We start from the raw sequence: 22267 nt of genomic DNA on the forward strand, positions 1-22267 counted from the left end.
GAGGGAGAGGGAGACATCGATGTGAGAGCGGGCTATCAACCGGCAACCTTGTGGTGCACGGGATGACGCCCAGCCAACGGCGCCACCGCGGCCAGCGCCCTCCGCACCGTTTCTTTAAACAGCTTCACTGGGTGTAACACACGCAGCATAAAATCTACCTACGGTACAATTCGCTGACACTGGTCGCGATCTCCACCATCCAGCTGTAAACATTTCGCTTCACCCCGAAATGTTCCCTCGTCACAGCGGACTCCTGCTGCCGTCCGGGCCTCGGGCAAACGCCGCTCTGCTTCCTACCTCCGCAACCTTGTCTTTGCTACGATGGCCTCCGACCGCCCACAGCCTGCACTTGGCTGCTTCCACGCAGCTGCTGGCCTTGGGGCTAAGCCAGGTCGTGTCGCGTGCATCGGTATCCACCCTTTGAAGTGCCGACCAGCCTTTCACTGCACAAACACACCTGGTCTGACCGCCAGGAGCCACGCTGCCATGAACATCTGCACACGTCTTCGTGTGAACGTGCGTCTTCATTTCTTTTGATAGATTCATAGGAGTGGGGTGGCTGGACCAGAAGATAAATGTATGTTTAACTTTTTAAGACACTGCCAAACTCTTTTTCCGCACGTAAAATGTACCATTTTACATTGCCAGCAGCGTTTTACACAGGAACCACAATTTCTCTGCACTCTCACCAACACTTGATATGGTCTGTCTGTTTTACTTTAGCTGCCCTAGCGGCTGTGGCTTTCATCGTACCCCCGAATAACTACTGATCTCTCGGTGTTTACAGCCATTCTTATATCTTCTTTGATGACAGGTCTATTCAACTCTTTTGTCCATTTTTAAACTGCATTGTCTTCTTAATATTGAGTTGTAAACGCTCTTGCTACTCTGGATACAAAAGTCTATCTATGTGATTTGTAAATATTTTCTTTCAGAGGCCGGCTTATCTTTTCATCTTCTTAACATCTCCTGAAGCAGAAACATTTTCAGTTTTGAAGAAATCCAACTTACCAGTTTTTTTCTTTTACGGGTTGTTATACTTTTTATCTCTCACATCGATATTTCTCTCTGTCTTTCCCTCTCTCTTCCTTTCTCTCTAAAAACCAATGGAGCCCGGCCAGCATGGCTCAGGGGCTGAGCATCCGTCTGTGAACCAGGAGGTCACAGTTCGATTCCCAGTCGGGGCACATGCGGGCTCGATCCCCAGTGGGCAGCGTGCAGGAGGCAACCAATCAATGATTCTCTCTCATCATTGGTGTTTCCATCGCTTTCTCCCTCTCCTCTCCTCTCTGAAATCAATAAAAAAAATATTTTGTAAAAATCAATGGAAAATATCCTCGGGTGAGGATTAAAAAAATAATAATAAATATTTTCTCTCATATCTTCTTGTAGGGTTTTATAGTTTTTAGCTCTTGTATTTAGGCCTATCATCCATTTAAAAAACACTTTATTGTGATATAATTCGCATACTATACAATCAGGTACTTAAAGGGTACAATCCCCTGGTTTTTTTAGAATATTCACAGTTATGTAACCATTCACCACGATCTAATTTTGGAACATTTTCATTACCCTAAAAAGATCCCATGAGCAGTCACTCCTCATTTCCCCCTCCCCGAGCCACGGGCAGTCAGTAATCTACTTTCTGTTTCTCTGGATTTGCCTCTTCTGGACATTTCATATAAAAGAGATCATGCAATATACACATCTGGCTTCTTTGACTTAGCATTCGTGTTTTCAAGGTTCATCCATGTTGTAGCAAATATCAACACTTCATCCCTTTTTATTACCAAATAATATTCCATGTGTGGATTTACTACATTTTATTTATCAGTTGTTTCACCAGTTGATGGACTGTTGCGTTATTTCCACCTTTTAGCTATTGTGAATAATGCTGCTATGAATGAACATTCGTGTTCGCTTTTGGGTGTGGATATATTTTCATTTTTATCATTGATGGGTGTTGGATTTTGTCAAATGTCTTGTCTGCATCTATTAAGATGGTCATGTGGGGTTTTTTGCTTTATTCCACTAACATAGTACATTAACACGGATTGACTTTTCAGCTATTAAACCAACCTTGCATTCCTGGGATAATCCCTTTTCTTCAGGGCAGATTCTGCATTCTTGTTTATCTCTGTAGGCACGTGTTCTGCCTCTGACACTAGATGATAAGCTCTGAAATTTTGGAAGGAGCATAATGTTCTTTTTTTAATCCTCACCCGAGGATATTTTTCCCATTGGTTTTTGTGGGTTTTTTTTGAGAATGGAAGAGAGGGAGGAGGGGGAGTGAGAGAGAGAAACATCCATGTGAGAGAGACACATCAATTGGTTGCCTCCCAAATATGCCCTGACCGGAGCCAAGGATTGAGCCTGCAACTGAGGTACATGCCCTTGACTGAGAATAGAACCTGCAACCCTTCGGTCTGCAGGCTAACACTCTAACCACTGAGCAACCGGCCAGGGCAGGAGCATACTTCTTTTTTTTTTTTAATTTTATTTTTTTAAATTACTTTATTGATTAAGGTATCACATATTTGTCATCAACCCCCCCATTCCCTTCCCAATCCCCCCACACGCATGCCCCCACCCCCCTGTTGTCCGTGATCACTGGTTAGGCTCATATGCAAGCACCCAAGTCCTTTGGTTGATCTATCTCCCTTGTCCCCACCCTCCCCTACCTTCCCTCTGAGGCCCGACAGTCTGATCGATGCTGTTCTAGTTCTTCAGTCTATGTTGTTCATCTTTTCCCCTAGATGAGTGAGCTCATGTGATACTAGGAATACACTTATAGGAACCGAAAATGAGACAAGAAATAATGGTTATGCTGAGAGGAGGAGCATTCTTCTTAAATAATGATTTTTAACGACTGTAAATGTTGGTTTAAAAAAAATTTTTTTTTCATAGAACAAGCACTCTTTCAAGCGACTGGACATAGAGTTCAAAACCACGGTTATAAGGTTTTTCAAGAATTTCATGGAAAAGGCGATAAATTCACCAAGAGTGTCCACCTCAAGTAACTGGGAGGCTGACCCGTTGAACCAATAGAAATTAAACATACACTGACTGAGATAAAAAATATTATACAGAGGACCCAAAAGCAGACTAGAGGATTGCAAGAATCAACTCAAAGATTTGGAATACAAAGAGGCCAAGGACACTCCTCCAGAGAAGCATGAAGAGAAGAGAATTCAGAAAGTTGAAGATAGTGTAAGAAGCCTCTGGGACAACTTCAAGCGAACCAACATCAGAATTATGGGGGTGCCAGAAGAAGAGAGAGAGCAAGATGCTGAAAACCTATTTGAAGAAATAATGAACGAAAACTTCCCCCACCTGATGAAAGAAATAGACTTACAAGTCCAGGAAGCGCACAGAACCCCAAACAAAAGGAATCCAAAGAGGACCACACCAAGACACATCATAATTAAAATGCCAAGAGCAAAAGACAAAGAGAGAATCTTACAAGCAGCAAGAGAAAAACAGTTAGTTACCTACAAGGGAGCTCCCATACGATTATCAGCTAATTTCTCAACAGAAACCATGCAGGCCAGACGGGAGTGGCAAGAAATATTCAAAGTGATGAATAGCAGGAACCTACAACCAAGACTACTCTACCCAGCAAAGTTATCATTCAGAATTGAAGGGCAGATAAAGACCTTCACAGATAAGAAAAAGCTAAAGGAGTTCATCACCACCAAACCAGCATTATATGAAATGCTGAAAGGTATTCTTTAAAAAGAGGAAAAAGAAGAAGAAAGATAAAAATTATGAACAACAAATACATATCTATCAACAAGTGAATCTAAAAGTCAAGTGAATTAAAAATCTGAGGAACAGAATAAACTGGTGAACTTAATAGAATCAGAGGCCTAGAATGGGAGTGGATTGATAATTCTCAGGGGGAAAGGGGTGTCTGTGTGGGGAGTATGGGAAGAGATTGGACAAAAATCATACACCTATGGATACGGACAGTGGGGGGGTGGGGGGGAGATAAGGGCAGAGGGGGGTGGGAACTGGGTGGTGGGGAGATATGTGGGGAAAAAGGAGAAACAATTGTAATCTGAACAATAAAGATTCATTAAAAAAAAAAAAAAGAGTCATTACAGGGGGAGCCACCACGTTAAATGTTAGGTGTCACCGTGGCTAGGCTACGGTGCTGGCCTCGGGAAAACGAGTCCAGATGTTGCTGTGCGGGTAACTGCAGATGTGGCCGGTATCTAGAACCAACTGACTTTATTTTCTTTAAATATGTTTTTATTGATTTGAGAGAGAGAGAGAGGGAGAGAGGGAGAGAGGAAGAGAGAGAAACATCGATGTGAGAAAGCAACATCGCTCGGTTGACTCCCATACACACCCCAACCTGCGGCCTGGGCATGTGCCCTGACTGGGGATCGAACTGGCAACCTTTTGGTGCCTGGGACCACGCTCACCCGAGTCACACTGGCCTGGGCTCTATAATCAACTGCCTTTGAGAAAAAGAGATAAACCCTTGATAACGTGGGTGGGCTCCATCCAATCCGTTGAAGGCCTTTAGAGCAACCACCGAGGTTGCCTGGGGGAGGAATTCTGCCTCAGGGCTTAACACAGAAATCCGCCCGCCTTCCCAGCCTGCCCTGCAAGGAGTAGACCTGCAGCCCCCCCAGTCACAGAGCCGCGACCTTACACATGTATCCTGTTTCTCTGGAGACCCTGACGCACGGCCACCAAAGCGCTGTGCTGCCCGGGCTCCCTCCGCTGCGCCCGCATCCCGAGTGACAAAGCCGGTTCGGGGGCTTCTGTCCTGCCGCTCGCCAGGGGCCTCACGTCCCTGGGCGCAGGGTCAGAATCCATACACGGGCACAGAGCGCATGCATGGCATCCGGCAGGCGCTCAGGAATGTCATGACTGCACTAGGGAGGGAGAGGAGGGAGATGCTAAAGAACAAAGAACACAGCCGCCCTCACACAAGGACATCAAGGGCCTACGTCTTAAGGCAAAATCAAGAAGTGAAAGCAATTGGTCTGCTCTCAATGAGGTAGAAAAAAAAAAGAAAAATACACTGGAATTTTCCCAAGTAACAGCATTACCACCTTTAAGTGTTTAGGAAAGTACTAGTAGCATCTGAGGTCTCGGTCTCGATGATGTCATCGTTAAACAGAGCAGTATCTGGGTGTGCTTTTTTCCTGGTACTAAATGTATTTACTACAACTTTCAGGAACCTACTTATTTTTAGCTAAAGTACCAATCAAACTGTGGCAGAATCAAATTCCTTTTTTTTTTTTTAAAGTACATTTTTATTGATCTTTAGAGAGAGAGGAAGGGAGAGGGATAGAGAGACATAAGCATCGATGAGAGAGGAACATCATTGATCAGCTGCCTCCTACATGCCCCCCTGGGGACCCAGCCTGGGCATGTGCTCTGACCAGGAATGGAACCAGCGACTTCTTGGTTCCTGGGTCGATGCTCAACCACGGAGCCACACTGGCTGGGCCAAATAATTCTTTTTTTTTTTTTTAATATATTTTATTGATTTTTTTACAGAGAGGAAGGGAGAGGGATAGAGAGTTAGAAACATCAATCAGCTGCCTCCTGCACACTCCCCACTGGGTATGTGCCCACAACCAAGGTACATGCCCTTGACCAGAATCAAACCTGGGACCCTTGAGTCCGCAGGCCGATGCTCTATCCACTGAGCTAAACCGGTTTCGGCCAAATAATTCTTTATTAGGCGGTAAGTTCCATATTCTTAAGAACCAACTGGTGCTCCTAAATGCTAAGAGAAACTTTTGTAACTACTTGACAGGTAAGGACTTATCACCCGTGTTTTCAAAACTGCTCTTGCCACAGGCCCAACCCATGAGACCAGCAAATGCACACTTAATATACAAACACCGGGAGAAGGATGATGTTAGCTGCTCAGGACTCTGATGACCATTCTGAATTTTTACTTTTTTAAGTATGTTTTTATTGATGTCAGAAAGGAAGGGAGAGGGAGAGAGAGATAGAAACATCAATGGTGAGAATCACTGACCGGCTGCCTCCTGCACGGCCCCACACTGGGGATCGATCCCGCAACCCAGGCACGTGCCCTGACAGGGAATCGAACCGCGATCTCCTTGTTCATAGGTCGATGCTCAACCACCGAGCCACGCCAGCCGGGCCATTCGGAATTTTTATAATGGGTTTACGTCTTAACACCTGAGCAAAATGAATTACTCCTATTTTTCAACTTGCTCCAATATGTAGCAGGAAATGGCCTGGATGAGTCGGGTACAAAGCTTCAATGAATTAATAGTCTGTGTAGCACGTCCATTTCTTCCTGGCGAGAGGACACGGGCCTAAGACTCGTAGCAACATGGACAGCCCTTTGGAAAGATGGGCATGCGTGCATTAAAACCACCACTGCGGCACAGCCATGCCTCTGCTACACAATGACTGTGAGCTCTCAAAGAAGCAAAGATCGGAGAGAAGGATTCCATAGCGTGTTCAGCTTCTAACTAAAAAATGACAAGGACCGACCTGGCCGGAGTGACTCGGTTGGCTGGAGCATCATCCTGTACACTGAAAGGTTACAGGTTCAATTCCCGGGCACGGCACATGCCTAGCTTGTGGGTTCCATCTCTGCCTGGAGTGTACAGGGGAGGCAACCGATTCACATCGATGTTTCTTTCTCTCTACCTCTCCCTTCCTCACCCCAATAAAACAGATCCCTGAGTAGAGATTAAAAATAAAGAGACAAAGACCCGGCCCGGGCCCGGGCCAGGTAGCTCAGCTGGTTTGTGTCCTGATACGCCAAGGTTGCAGGTTCAACCCCTCCCGGGTCAGGCAGGGCACATACAAGAATCAACCAACGCACGCACAAGTGGAACAAATCCATGTTCCTCTCTCGCTAAAATCAATAAAATTAAAAAGAAAACGGCCCTGACCGGTGTGGCTCAGTGGATAGAGCGTCGGCCTGCGGCCTGAAGGGTCCCAGGTTCGATTCCGGTCAAGGGCATGTACCTAGGTTGGCATCCCCAGTGGGAGGCGTGCAGGAGGCAGCTGATGGATGATTCTCTCTCATCATAGATGTTTCTATCTCTCTATCCTCTCTTCCTCTCTGAAGTCAATAAAAATATATATTTTTTAAAAAGAGCCCTACCTCTAGGGTCATCCTGGCCAAACCAATTCATTTCCATTTTCTCGCCGGTGAAATGCGTGGGTCTTAGCCACATTCTCTCAAAGGTCCCTTTCAGCTCTCAACACTCTCATCCCATGAAGAGCCACGTCCATGTCACGGTCAGATGAAGCGTGGGAGGTGCCACCAGATGGGGGCCCACGTGCAAGTGGACACGAATCTCCAAGTTCACCAAGCTTCCGATTCCCGTTTTCCGTGTTTCGCCTTCAACATGCATAACTTGGTCCACTTGGTGCACAGATTTCTCGCATACAGTATTTCCGACTAAAAACGAGTAACAAGCCCTGGCTGGTGTGGCTCAGCGGATAGAGTGTCGGCCTGCAGCCTGAAGGGTCCAGCGTTCGATTCCAGTCAGGGGCACATGCCCGGGTTGCGGGCTTGATCTCCAGTAGGGGGCGTGCAGGAGGCAGCCGATCAGTGATTCTCTCTCATCATTGATGTTTCTATCTCTCTTTCCCTCTCCCTTCCTCTCTGAAATTAATAAAAAATATTTAAAAAAATAAAAATGAGTAACAATTAGGTAAAACTTTAAAAAATTGGTAGCATGCCGAAACTGGTTTGGCTCAGTGGATAGAGCGTTGGCCTGCAGACTCAAGGGTCCCAGGTTGGATTCCGGTCAAGGGCATGTACCTTGGTTGCGGGCACATCCCCAGTAGCGGGTGTGCAGGAGGCAGCTGATCGATGTTTCTCTCTCATCGATGTTTCTAACTCTCTATTCCTCTCTCTTCCACTCTGTAAAAAAAATAAAAAAAAAAAAAATTGGTAGCATGGAGAGGATTAAGACTACAGATATTGAGTGTGTTGGCTAAGAAAAGTTTTTGGTGTTTTTTCTTTAAATATACTTTTATTCATTTCAGAGAGGAAGCGGGAGAGAGAGATAGAAACATCAATGGTGAGAGAGAATCACTGATGGGATGCCTCCTGCACGCCCCCCACTGGGGATCGAGCCCACAACCCAGGCAGGCATGTGCCCTGACCGGGAATCCAACCCTGACCTCCTGGTTCATAGGTCTACGCTCAACCCCTGAGCCACGCCGGCAGGCCGGGCAGAACGGTTTTAGTTTGGTCCATTACCCTCTCATTATCATCATCCAAGATTCATACTTGAATCAATATCCTTCGGGGCGCAGCGGTCCATGAACTGCCCACCCTAATTCCCACAGGTGACGGAGGCGGCAGCCAACCACGGAAAACTCCAAGCTCAGCAGAGCACACGCTCCATTTCCTGATCGATAATAGCTAAGTGATTTCAGAAAAAAAAATTTTTTTTCACAAGTACATGTGCTTATTTTCATCTATGAACAAGCAAAACGCATGCTTCCGTTAGCACCGGTTTCACAGCCATGATCAGCTGGGGCGTGATTAAAACCCGAGTGAGCCACGGCTTTGCCCCGGCCCAGCCGGTGCCAACACAGCTCGGAAGCACACGCATCTCTGCAAGGCTCCTCCTCTGGCACAGAAGCTGCGAGAACCCGGCTCCGGCAGACGCTCTGCAGGGCGCAGGTTCACTGTCTGGTCCCTGCGGTTCACCTGGCACGACCCGGCCCGGACGCACTGCGGGAACCGGCGCCTCTCATTAGCAAGCCTTTGTCCTACTGCCCAACTCGGACACCTCGCCAGAGTCACCGACGGCCGCACCGGGGCCTGAGCCACAGAGAAGATGGGGGGCCCGGGGGCCCCTAAAGTCCTGGAGGAAAGCAAGGAACAGAGCAGAGTTGGACGTGCACCAGCAGCTCAGGGTTGGCGGGCGCTCCCGCTGCGGGCGAGCCTCTCTCCTTGGCTGTCAGACCCTCCAGCTCGGACGCCTGTGCCACCCGGCCTTGTGCTCCGGAAACACGCACTCTTCTATCCATCTCACACGCCGCGCCCTGTCCCGGGCGCCCCCCTCCACACCGGGCTCGCGGGGTCCCTGTGATCCTTGCAACCCCACACATTTCGGGGAAAGGCTTCTCTCCTCTGAGCCTCTGGAAAAGCATCGGCGCTGCGCACGCACGTTCGGCCTCCTGCAGCCGCCAGCAGCCATGAGCCCGGTCCCCTGAGGAACCCAGTTGGAATCCGCGCCTGTCCCCCTCCGGGGCCTGGAGGCTTGGGCCGGGGCCGGCGCCTCGCACAGGTGCCTGTCTCCGATGCCCAGCGCGCCGCCCCCCGCCTTCAGCTCCCCAGGGAAAAGGGGGTCCGGGAGGGGAGGAAGGGGACCCGCCTGCGCCCTGGGCACCCCGCCCCTCGGAGCCGCAGGCCCCCCGGGCACACGTCGCTATCACAGGACAACCTGGGCGCAGGCCGCTGCCCGCCGCGACCCCCCAAGCCCCCCCACACCCCTGCGCGCCTCCCGCCCGCCCTCCGGGACCGCTCTGCAGCGACGGGGGCCGCTCGGTGCCCAGGACGCCCAGGGCCCCCGCCCAGCAGCGCCGCGACCCCCTCGCTAGCCCGGGGGCCCCGCCCGCGCTCACCGGACTTGGGCGGGTAGCGGTACACGGAATTGGCCGGGATGTCCACCTCCTCCACGCCCGCGTGCTGTCGGCTGGTCAGGGCGCCCATGGCCGCGGCGCCCGCGGCGTCTCAGCGCGGCCGCTCGCCCCGCGCCCGGAGCGGGGGTCGCCTGCCCGGGGCGGCCGGCTCGGCCTCGGCCCTGCGGCGCTGGCGGCGGGGAGCCCGGGGCGCGCCGCGCACCATCCTCCGCCCCGCACGCCGCGGCGCCGCTGCGAGGGGGGCTGCGGTGGGCCGGGGGCGCCGCCGCCTCGGGCCGCGTGATGTCAGCGGCGGCTCCGCGCCGGGACCGCGGCGGCCACGGCCAATGGCGCGGCGGGGCGGGAGCGGCCGCGCGGCGCCAGCCAATGGGCGGCGGGATGCGGCGGAGCGGCCGCCGGGGCGGGGCTGGGGCGGGGGGCGCGGGGGTCCGGCGGAGACTGCTCGCCCCGGCTCAGGTTACCGCGGGGCGCGAGGCCGGCCCGGTTCGCCCCACGTCGTCCCCCAAACGCGAGGCCGCCCTCGGCAGCATCTGCAAAGCCGGTGGTGGTGGTCAGGACCCCGCAGAGGGGCGCTCGCAGAGGGGTCCCGGGCACCATCTCAGCCCTCAGTGGGCGCCGCTCTGCCAACCCCCCCTCCCAGGGGTGGAGGTCGGGGTGATCACTGCGGGTGACCCGCTGGGTCGGCGTCGCCATCTCTCTGAGCGGCTGACTCTGCAGAGCTGTGCGTAGCCCCTGGGCCAGCCCGGGCTCAGGACAGTGTCGGCCCCAGATGCCAAGACAGCCAGGCCTGGACCGCGTGGCTCCGTGGTTGAGCGTCCACCTAGAAATCCGGAGGTTAAGGTTCGATTCCCGGTCAGGGCATATCCGGTGTGTTGGGCCTCCAGGAGGCGGCTGAACAATGATTCTCTCTCATCATTGATTTCCTGTCTCTCTCTCTCTCCCTCTCCCTTCCTCTCTGCAATCAATAAAAGTATATTTTTAAAAAGACAGCCAAGCCCTGGCCGTCTCTTTTGGAAACTTGGGGAAGGCCGGGTTCCAAAACCCCGCACCGGTGGAGAGCTTGGACAGACAGAAGACGTCACCCCAAAGCTTAATTACAGACCCCGGCCTGTGTTGCAGACCTTTTATTTTACCTGTGGGCCTGGTGTGTGTGTGTGTGTGTGTGTGTGTGTGTGTGTGTGTGTGTTTCTGAGAGGGTGGACTGATCAGCAAAAACTGCAGCGGCTAGAACACGAGTTCCCAGTTCTTCAGCAAGGTTGAACGCCCCGATCGGGGTGCCTGGCCCCCTTGATTGGGTCTGAATGCCGTTTTCTGGACTCTCACCTTTTCCTGAGGACAGTTCCCCATCACCTTCTTTCCAGCAGCAGCCAGCACCCCTGGAGCTACAGGCACCTACGCCCAGGTGCCTTGGCTTTGTCCAAGGTCCCAGGATGGAGGAACGTACCTGCATCATTTATGCGGACTGACACCGAGGAGGCCGAGCTGCGGGGCAGGTCCCTGGCTCAGACCCGGGGCGGCAGCCTCCTGCAGCACACAGCCCTCCCTCCGGCCCTGGCCTAACCACCACGGCTTCCAGACAGGCCTAGGGCGGGAGCTGGTGTCCTCGACCCCCTTTCACCTCACACAGGCCCCACCTGTCATTACCGGGTCAAGGTGAACTGCAAGTCACAAAGCGTCTAGAACCGCTTCACACGAGGCCTCCAGCGCATCCCAGGGTCCACTGTTGCCTCGATCCCTGGGTTCTGCTCAGACGCCTTTGTCCTTCCTGCTCTCAGCGTGTTGTAAAGCGTGCCTGTGGGGGTTTATCCGTGTCTGAGGGTCTCTTATTCCCAGGCAGAGCCAGGCTGGGGTGTGGCTCAATCAGGCAGCTCAGCCTTTTTCTTTTTATTGATTGATTTTTAGAGAGAGAGAGGAAGGGAAAGGGGGGCGGGGAGAGAGAAACATCGATTTGTTATTCTACTGATTTATGCCTTCACTGGTTGATTCTCGTATGGGCCCTGACTGGGGATCGAACCCAAAACCTTGGGGTATCAGGATGATGCTCTAACCACCTGAGCTACCCGGCAGCTCACTCGTGTGGCTCCCAAGGATCTGCTCTGGCCCCACCTCAGCCTGCCCTGAGCCCGGGAAACGGGTTCATTCTCCATCTTGGCGAACAGCCCCCCAAGCCTATACCTAGGGTTCTCTTCCCATGAACGCGTCCCGAGTCAACGCTTGGGGCAGTAAAGGAAAACAGGGCCCAGCAGAGTGACACGCGGGCGCTCACCGAGCACTCCCGAGGCGCCAGGCCCTCCTTTTCAAGCTCTCACACCCTGAAGCATCCCTCACAGCTGCCCCATGAGGCACCTGCCCTTAACACCCCGTGTTATAGTGGGAGAAACGGAGGCAGGGAAAAGGCACTGGGTTCCGAGTTGGACAAGTCAGCACCCTAACCCTGTGTACCTTCAGACTCCGGTCCGAGCATCCAGGGTCGGTCTGCAGGATAGCCAACAATAACTGAGCCAGGGCTCGGTTCACAAAGGAGCCAGACCCGGCCGGCGTGGCTCAGGGGCTGAGCGTCAAGCTAGGAACCAGGAGGTCACGGTTCGATTCCCAGTCAGGGCACATGCCTGGGTTGCAGGCTCGATCCCCCGTGTGGGGTGCGCAGGGGGCAGCCGATCAATGATTCTCATCATTGATGTTTCTATCTCTCTTCCTCTCCTTTCCTCTCTGAAATCAATAAAAATATATTTTAAAGAAGAAGAAGAAGAAGAAGAAGAAGAAGAAGAAGCAGCGATTGCCAGCTGCCTGGGGTCATGAGGCAGAAGAAAAAGGCACCGGGGAAAGCTCAGAGAAAATTCCAGATCACAGAGGCTTCCTGTGAACTAACTGAGTTGGAGCCCCACTTCCTACGATGTAGTCACGCAGCGTTGCAGTTTGGGAAGAGAGGAGCTCAGCCAGGGTCCAGGGCAAAGAGCAGATGAGCAGCCACGCCCCGGAGCAGGCCCTCTGGCTGCCAGTCCCGCCTGCCTCTCCCGTCCTTCCTTGCCGCCCCTTGGCTCCCTCCCCGGAGATCTGGGCCAGGGAGAAGGAGGCCTGAGGGAGGAGATGGCACAGGCAAGAGGGGAAGAAATCAGAAGCGACCTCACAAATGCTTTCACCTCGCCTGAGCGGTCCGGGGAGGGTGGCACAGCACGCGTAGGGAAATTACATGCAGATTGCAGGCATCCCTTGTGGAAAGAGCCTCCGGCATCCTGTGCTCCCCCGGCTGTCCACGCAGCCCTTGGGAGGATCCCAGCAGAGCAGCCAGCATTGCACGGTCCCGGGGGTTTTCTCGAAGCATCCGCGGAAGGCAGGGAGGCAAAAGCCCGCAGTTCATGAGTTCCCAGCCCCGCTCAACCTTGGGTCTCAGGGAGAAAGGAGAGCAGGTGGGGGAAGCGCACGGACGAGTCATTTCCAGGTCAGCTCATCCCCCTGGGCTCTAAGTTTGGTTCCTGTGGGCTGTCCTAGTTTCAGCTCCGCTCTGCAGCACATCCACCCCTCTCAGTGGTTCGCGCAGATTCCTGTGAGAGGAAGGAGAGCCTGCAGGTGAATCGCAGGCAGCCACAGCCCTGGCACAGGCAGCTGGTGGGCGGGGATGCCTGGGGCCTGGGGACCGGGCCAGACCCCTTCCTGGCTGTTTGCTTGGCCATTCTGGCCCTGCTAGGGGGTAAGAAGATTGCAGCCCTGGCTGTTCCGAGCAAGCGCAGGGTCTCCCCAAAAGACAGGGCCCCATCAGCAACCCCAGGGCCCTGATCCCTCTCCCAGGCCCCTGGCGTCCGGGGCTTAAAGCCAACACCACCAGCTGAGGATTTCCCATCCTGCTCGGAGCCTGATGCCCACGGAGGAGCCCGCTCCGACGCGCCCACACGGACATGCCCTGGGACCCTGCACACGGCTCCCCTGGCGACCTGCGGTGAGGACACCGAGCTCGTCCTTCAGGGAATGGCTCGCGGGCTCCCATGTTGTGCTTCTTGCCAAATGCGAATTCCTCTCTGTTCAGGTCCTCCTCAGCCGCCGGCCGCTAACGCAGGAGAGCGGTTCACACAGCTCCAGCCTTCAGCTGGCTTTGTAGCTTCTTCACCTGCTTTCCAGGTGAAGACCCCAGAGAAAACAATGTGTCCCCTGCCCGTGTGGCCGGGGCCCAGGGCGAGGAGGCTAAGCACCCGGGGGTAACCTTTCCCCGGCTCTCGAGTCAGACAGGCGCCTCACATGAATCCTACTCAAGGCCCCGTTTAAAGGATTAGAGGCCGGCCGGTGTGGCTCAGTGGTTGAGCATTGATCCAGGAACCAAGAGATCTCGGGTTTGATTCCTGGTCAGGGCTCATGCCTGGGTTGTGGGCTCGGCCCCAGTAGGGGGTGTGCAGGAGGCAGCCGATCAATAAAAACACATTAAAAAAAGAGTTAGGCCATTCTTTTTATATATATGCATATATATATATATAATATATATCTATATATATATAATGTTTCTTATTTTTTTTTTTTTTAAGAAAGAGAGGAAGAGAGAGGGAGAGATAAGGACATCGATGAGAGAGAAACATCTATCAGCTGCCTCCTGCATGCCCCCTACTGAGGATCAAGCCCATGACCCAGGCATGTGCCCTGATCAGGAATCAAACCCGAGAGCTCTTGGTTCCTGGGTGGACGCTCAACAGCTGAGCCCCACCGGCCGGGCTAGGCCGTTCTCTTCGCCTTTTAGGCCCAGGTCATTCCTAGCAAGTACCAGACCCTGGCCACGCCTTCCTGTACCAGCAGTCGCTCATGCCTCATTGACGCTGCCCTGCCCTTGGTTTTGAGCTCAGCCCGGCACTCCGCGTGATCGAGTTGGTCGGAACATGCACCACGAACATGGCAGCCCAGTGGGTACAGATCGGCGGCCTGGCTGCCCTTCTCGGTAAACACCGGCCGGCAAAGAGCCCAGCATCTCCCTCCTGCTGCCCAGAGACGCGGCGGCGTGGTGACGGCCCTCACACATGCTCAGGGGCGGCTTCTTAACCATCAAAGCGAGAAAAGGGGGACGAATTCTCCTCCCTGCCCTCCCCCCCCCCCCCCCCCGCTCCCAGGAGGGAGGAGAAGGCTGTGGCTGGAGAGGGGAGGGGACTCCCCGGAGCCCGGTGAGTGGCGGCCAGGGTCAGAGCCCGGGGACCCCAGGCTGCTCGCACTGGGCCTGGCTTTGGGAAACCCCGTTCTGCTGGTTTGCTTTCCTTCCTTCACGGAGTCGGGTGTTTTCTAAAGCCAGTGGGAGAGGAGAAGCCAGCTCCAGGACACAGCTCAGAACCCTAACACAGACGCAGCCCCGACACGCGGCACCCGGCCCGGCATGGCAGTTATCCGAAGGCCGCTCCAGCTGGCATGAGAAAGCGACAGAGCCCGGCCGGCGTGGCTCAGGGGTTGAGCGTTGACCTATGAACCGGGAGGTCGCGGTTTTGACTCCCCATCAGGGCACAGGCCGGAGTTGTGGGCTCCATCCCCAGTGGGGGGCGTGCAGGAGGCAGCCGATCCATGATTCTCTCTCATCATGGATGTTTCTCTCTCTCTCCCTCTGATAGTGGAGCTGAGGTCAGACGTTACCAGCTCCTCCCGGCGCAGGCTCCAAAGGGCGGTGAGAAGGGAGGGTGGCGGCCACCCAGTGTTCGGGCAGGTCCTCAGCGAGAGGGTGAGAAGTGTGCCATCACACTAATAGGTGCCCCTGGGACCGCCCACCACCGCAGCCTTCTCTGCTGTGACACTCATCCCCGGGCTCATTGCTCCTCTCGGTAAGCGGTGGCTCCTCTCCTCGCTGGGGCACTTCAAAGGCTGCAGGGAGCCGCAGAGCCATAAACAGACGCTCCTGACAGCAGTAAACTAGGGACCTTAGATCTTTATGACGCGCCCTGAGGCGTGTGTTTATGGTATTGCTCAGTGTGGACTGTTATCTTTTATATTCAGCGATGAAATCTGTGGATGAAGGGAGGTCTGGCCAAGTTCGCTTCCCCTCTGGGTTTCCTGCCTCCTTCTCCCCGTCCTCTCGCCTCTCGCTGTGCTAGACGTCACTCGGGCTGACTCCTCATATGCAGTCAGCACAGCACGGTGCTCCCTCCCCACCTACCTCCAACGGCTCCCCATAACCTTACACAAAACAGACGCTTCATCCCCACACCCTTTCCTCCCTCTGCTTCCCCATGACCCGCTTGCGCCCCAAAGACAGCCATCAGTCCCGCTGCCGTGTTTGCTCGTGACGATCCCTCCCCGTGTGCCCTTCCAACTCCTGTGTGCCAGGTGAACCCCGCTCAGTTGATACTGACGTGCAGGCTCTCCCCAGCACACGGGCTCTGGAGCCACAGAGAAGAGGGTTCAAGCCAGCTCTTTCCTATGGCCTGTGCCTCTTGGGAAAAGTCCTGCGTCTCTCTAAGCTCAGTCCTCTCGCCTATACATGAGCCCGAGACGAGCAAAGAGTGTTTGAACATTCAGTTAGACACATCCGAAGCCCTAGCACAAGTCCTGGCACACAGCAGGTGCTCAATAAATGCTAACTTTTATTTGTTTGTTTGTTTGTTTGTTTCGGAAAGGGAGAGAGAGAGAGAGAGAAACATCAATGGTGAGAGAGGATCATTGAACTGCTGCCTCCTGCACGCCCCACACTGGGCATGGAGCCTGCAACCCCGGCATGTGCCCTGACTGGAATCCATCCTGGGACCCTTCAGTCCGCAGGCCCATGCTCTATCCACTGAGCCAAACCAGCTAGGGCAAGAATAATTATTTTTGAGCAACGACTCCATCCAAGCACTTTTATTTTTATTATTTTTATTTTTTAAAAAATATATATTTTATTGATTTTTGTGGAAAGAGCCTCTGGCATCCTGTGGCAGCTGCTAACCTGACTGCCCCCCGCCTTTTTAAAATATATTTTATTGATTTTTTACAGAGAGGAAGGGAGAGGGATAGAGAGTTAGAAACATCGATGAGAGAGAAACATCGATCAGCTGCCTCCTGCACAACCCCACTGGGGATGTGCCCTCAACCAAGGTACATGCCCTTGACCGGAATCGAACCTGGGACCCTTCCGTCCGAAGGCCGACGCTCTATCCACTGAGCCAAACTGGTCAGGGCAACATGGTGACTTCTGAAACCTCCAGAAGCATCTGAGAAGCATCAGCCCCCGGCAGTCTCTCCTCCATGTGCATTCCCTCCAGGGCGCTGAGATGGAGGGACAAGCCAGTTAGCGATAAGCAAGCGAAAACAGGCTCCTGGCTTGGCCCGTGGAAGGGAGCGCCCTGAGGGTCAGATGCTGCTGATGTTCTCGGACCCGGGACCCTGTGTGCGGAGGGCGGTCAGGAGCCCCCACGTGCTTCCTCCAGACAAGGCGCAGCGAGCGAGCGGCGTGTCTGGCTTCCGGGCGGGAGCCTGGCCGGGCGGTGCGAGGGCTTCGTGGCCGCCTGGCACCCCACAGAAACCCACGGGCGCAGCTGGTCCGTAGAACCTTATCTGCAAGGCCGGAGCAGCCCGGGGGCTGAATTTTGCCAACTCGGAGCTACAAGGCCAGGGAGCTCCTGGGCTGGGTCACTAGGTCACTGCCCAGCGGGCAGTGTTTCTTGAGTCACCAGATTGCAGCGGACTGTGCCTGGGGGAGAAGCAAGACTTTGGGACTGCGTGCTAGCTACCTCAGCCTCGCTTGGCCTGTCCTGGTTGATCTGAGGGGTCTCCGCACCATCTGGAGAGAGCATGGGCCATTTGTGTGTGTGGCTAAAGGGAGGGACACTAACCACTCTCCTCTCCACCGCCCGGAGCAGGTCGACGCTAACCGTGGCCCCTCCCAGCTCAGCATCTCCCTCACCCCACTGTCTCCCAGCAGATGCCCGGAACGAGCCTGGCTATGAACTTGCTTTCAAGGTAACTCTGTGCTTGGGTTTCCACTGTTCTTTCTCCCCCAAATTCCCTTCCTTCTCCTTTCTATCTACCCCATTCCTTCCCAGCTTCAGTTCCCCCTCCTGCAGGGAGCCTTCCAGGACTACCTGCTCATTCATGACTTATGATTGCTAGCTTGGCTCAGCGTTGTCTGAGGTCATGGAAGAGAGCCAGCTCTTGCTTCAAGCGATCCATGTTGGTAAGGGGGCTCTACGGAGCTCACCCGCGGAGTGAGTGGAGAGGAACGGGACTGAGCCCTGCAGAAAGGTGAGTCACCTACTCAATGGACTCCATCTATCATGCCCACTATGCACTGTTTGGAGATACCCACAAACACTGGATTATCTGACAAAGAAAATCGAGGAAATGATTAATGCACATTTAAGGATCATGAGTTTTGGGGGGGAGGAAAGTATGTATTGGGGGAGAGCCATGGGAGGGTTTCAAAGGTACTCGTCTAGGACTTCTTCAGTTCTACTAGCATGTTGGGATTTTTTCTATTCTTCAAATTGTGCAGAGGTTATACACAAACTCTTGATGTATGATATATTTCTTTCCTTTCTTTCTTTTTCTTTCTTTCTTTTTCTTTTTTTTTTTCTTAGAGAGAGTGGAATGGAAGGAGAGAGAAGCATCGATGTGAAAGAGACACATCAATTGGTTGCCTCCTGCACATGCCCCGACCAGGGCCGGGGATAGAGCCTGTAACCGAGAGGTATGCCCTGGACCGGAATCGAACCCGGGACCCTTCAGTCCTCAGGCCAATGCTCTATCCACGGAGCCAAACCAGCTAGGGAGGTGTATGATATATTTCTTTAAAAAAAAGGGGGGGGGGGCCCTGACCAGTTTGGCTCAGTGGATAGAGCGTCGGCCTGCGGACTGAAGGGTCCCAGGTTCGGTTCCGGTTAAGGGCATGTACCTTGGTTGTGGGCACATCCCCAGTAGGGGGTGTGCAGGAAGCGGCTGATCGATGTTTCTCTCTCATCGATGTTTCTAGCTCTCTATCCCTCTCTCTTCCTCTCTGTAAAAAATCAATAAAATATATTTAAAAAAGGCGGGGGGCAGTCAGGTTAGCAGCTGCCACAGCAACAAGACTGCTGTGTTTTGGATGCCAGGGTGGGGCTAGAGAGGCCCAGCTCCAGGCTGGCCGTTCCTGCCATTGAGGGAGAGTGGCTGGGAACCCGGGTCCCAGCCGACCACCCAGGTCTCCTGAGGCGGAGGGCGCTGCTTCCAGAGCTGCCTCCTGCCCTGCCTGCCTCTGCCCCCGGCCAAGCCCCGACCTCCGGGGTCTCTTCGAAAGGACTGTAGGGACACACCTCCCCGAGGCACACCTGGCCACGGGGGGTGAGGCCGCCTTATCGCCGGGCCGGCGGCACAGGACAGAGCGTCCAGGCCACCGGGGCCGTTTTGGGGAAATGCCATTAACTCCGCTGGGCGTGGTCTGGCCTTTGTCCCCTGTGAGGCACGTGACAGTCGGTGAAAATGTAATCGTGTACACCAGCGTGAGCTCATCCCCCCGGGGACCAGCTTTGACCTTCCGGCTCCTTCTAACAGCACAGACAAGCGTTCCTACCTGTCCAGTGTCACTGAGGGAGGAGGGAGGTGGAACGCAGCCGGGAGGCCAGGCTGGAGAGTAGACTGGGGTCTTCGGGAGCCCCAGGGGTTCAGCTCTCAGCTCCACCCTGAGCTTGCTGAGTGACTTCGGGCAAGTCACTTAACCTCTCTGATCCTATTTGTTCATTGAGGAGAGGCACGGTCCCAACATCGCGGGTTGTGGTATTAACTAAGGCAATTAAAAAAAAGAAAGAAAAGAAATGAGCAGAGCCGCGTTCCTAGCACATTCTCAGTAGACACAAATCTCCGTCACCACAGGGGAGGACTGGCATGGCCGGCAGTGGAGGGACCGCGCCGGCACTAGGCCCCCATCGGCTTTAAGGAAAAGACTAGAAAAAGATGAATGCTTCCATCGTGGCACGGTCGGCCTGACCCACCTTACAGCAGACATGGCTCCCACTCGCAACCAAAAGTAGTAACGGAGCCGAAACCGGTTTGGCTCAGTGGATAGAGCGTCGGCCTGCGGACTGGAAGGTCCCAGGTTCGATTCCGGTTAAGGGCATGTACCTTGGTTGCGGGCACATCCCCAGTAGGGGATGTGCAGGAGGCAGCTGGTCGATGTTTCTCCCTCATCGACGTTTCTAGCTCTCTATCCCTCTCCCTTCCTCCCTGTAAAAATCAATAAAATATATTTAAAAAAAAAAAAAAAGTAGTAACGGACTTAGGTCGCCCTGAGCAGACAGAGCGAGCAATGGCGGCAGGTCCCCAGGAGCAGGGAGCTGTCCTGCCCTAGTCCCCAGCTGCCGCCGCCACCTCCCGGGCTGACCTGCGGGGAGGGCTGCTTCTCTTCGTATCTGGGCATTTGCACCCTTTCCCGTCTTCCTCTCTCCTCTCAATATCTCTGCTCCTCCTCACCACATTGCCACATGGTCCCTTTGCCTTGGCGTCTTGAAGCAACAGTAGAGGAACTAAAATAATAATAATAATATAATTATTATTATTATTATTATTATTCAAGGAAGGAGGGAGGAAAGGAAAGGAAGGAGGGGAGAAAGGAAATGAGCTCCTGGATCACTCAAACCTGATCTAACCCACCTAATCTTTTTTTTTTAAAATATTTTTATTGATTTCAGAGAAGGGAGAGGGTGAGAGAGATAGAAACATTAATGATGAGAGAAATAATTGATAGGTTGCCTCCTGCACGCCCTCCACTGGGGATCAAGCCTGCAACCCAGGCACGTGCCCTTGACCGGAATCGAACCTGGGACCTTCCAGTCCGCAGGCCAACGCTCTATCCACTGAGCCAAACCGGTTTCGGCGAACCCACCTAATCTTATTGCTAGCATAAATCAGGCAGGGGCTGTGTGACCCTGAGTAGGTTCCTTGCCCTCTCTGAGCTTCAGGCCAATTGGGAGTTTCAAGCCAGAGATGCTGTGCAGCGCTATGCAGTGTCACAAGGGACCTGCACATGGTGGGCCTTCGATACCTGAGGGCCCTCGAGTTCCCCTCAGCTTGGTTGGACCCATTTGGGTCAGGGAGTAAGAGAGAGAGGAGGAAGGAAGGAACAGGAGCCCAATGCCCTGCAGAGATGGAGGTAGGGATTACCCATCCTCCACCCCTCCCATGATTGCGCAAGACAGCTGGCGCCTCCCCTTCCCCACCGAGGCTCACTCATTTTCAAGCCTCCCCAGTAGAAATCATCTGAAAAAAATTTAAAAAGCCCTAGCCGGTTTGGCTCAATGGATAGAGCGTTGGCCTGCTGACCAAAGGGTCCTGGGTTCGATTCCAGTCAAGGGCAAATGCCCGGGTTGCAGGCTCCGTCCCCATGGAGGGTGGGGGGGTGCAGAAGACAACCAATCAATGATTCTCTCTCATCATTGATGTTTCTACCTCTCTCCCTCTCCCTTCCTTGCTGAAGTCAATATATGTATATAAAATAAAACATCCTCGTTATCCGGACCCCGAGGAAATCCTGGCCAAGGCTGTTTCTACTCTCAGCTGCACAGCGGCTCATTCTGCAGCAGAGACCCCTCATGGAGGAGGATTTTGTTCCTTCCAAGGCACGACTGTGTTTTATTTGTTGTTAATGGGCCTGTTTTTATGGCTCTGCTTTACCTGCCGCACATTGTCCTCGCAGATTAAAATAATAACACCTTTAGTTAATAACACCTTGCACTTGGGAGTCGCTTTCATCCCAACAGCTCAAAGCCCTCTACAACATGACCTCATTCGTTCTCCCTGCACTGATCTGGGGGGGGGGGGGGTAGGGGGGGCGGGTAGTATGGGGGGGACGGGCACGCCCGGGTTATCCAGCCCGAGGAGGATGAAGCCCAACCAGATTCCCAGAAGCCAAATGATCACTTAAGCATTTCCGCCTCGCAGCCGCAAATCACTCAGCCCAGAGCGACCTCAGGCCCATCGTAGAGAACCGTAACCCGCGTCTCTCTGGCTTGGGGGTCTTGCTTCCACGCCTCTCCCAGGTGCCCGTAGTTGCGCCCTGCAGATGGTAAACCTTAAACAACCCTTCCGGATAGACTGCCTCAGTGTCCAGGAGGCAAGAGGTTTGGCAGTTTGGGCACTTTCCGGCCCCTCACCTCCCTTGCGAACTCCTTACTTCAGACCTAAGGACTCCTGCGGGCTGAATGCCTCTGCCCAGGTACACGCCGCCACTCACGGCCCTGGCATGTTTGGCACCTGCATGGACCTGTGAAAACGAGCCCCACGATGACAGGACTTCCTTGTTCCAGGGCTGTGGTGGCCTGAGCGCCCTGGCGGTGGAGGCTGCTGGCTGCCACTTTTGTTTTCACCCCGCAATTACCGGAGGGAAGAGCGGCGAGCTGGACTGGCCTCTCCAGCCGCACTCCCGATCTCAGCCCAGGTGCACGGTGGGCAGGCCAAGTGTAATTAAAGCAAGAGAAACAGGTCTCAGCAGGCAAAAAGCTGACTCCGGTCCCTTCAAAACAAACAAACAAACAAACAAAAGACTAAATGGGGAAAATTCATGCTAGTGCCTGAGGCTGTTTTTCATCCGTAATAAACATTGGGTGTCACTATTTCCCAATTTATACTCCATGTTTATATGGTCCTGTTTTCTTCATGGCGCGTTAAATCCCCTTTAGGCAAATTCAGAATAGGATCATGGTTCGATTTCTTCTTAGCCTCAAAAGATACTCTCGGATTGGTATTT

At 53.7% G+C, this 22267-nt stretch overlaps 1 protein-coding gene across 1 annotated transcript in view; it reads right to left on the bottom strand.

Moving 5' to 3' along the window:
- RNF157 (ring finger protein 157) overlaps positions 1-9766 on the bottom strand; it is a 64582-nt gene extending 54816 nt beyond the window's left edge. The window contains exon 1 of the mRNA XM_008155027.3: positions 9607-9766. Within this exon, the coding sequence (XP_008153249.2) occupies positions 9607-9694 (88 nt within the window). The 5' untranslated portion in view covers positions 9695-9766. The remainder of the gene's footprint in view (positions 1-9606) is intronic.
- Between the last annotated feature and the right edge of the window lie 12501 nt (positions 9767-22267).

The sequence above is a fragment of the Eptesicus fuscus genome, chromosome 20 (genome assembly GCF_027574615.1).
Source record: "Eptesicus fuscus isolate TK198812 chromosome 20, DD_ASM_mEF_20220401, whole genome shotgun sequence".
Lineage (NCBI taxonomy): Eukaryota > Metazoa > Chordata > Mammalia > Chiroptera > Vespertilionidae > Eptesicus > Eptesicus fuscus.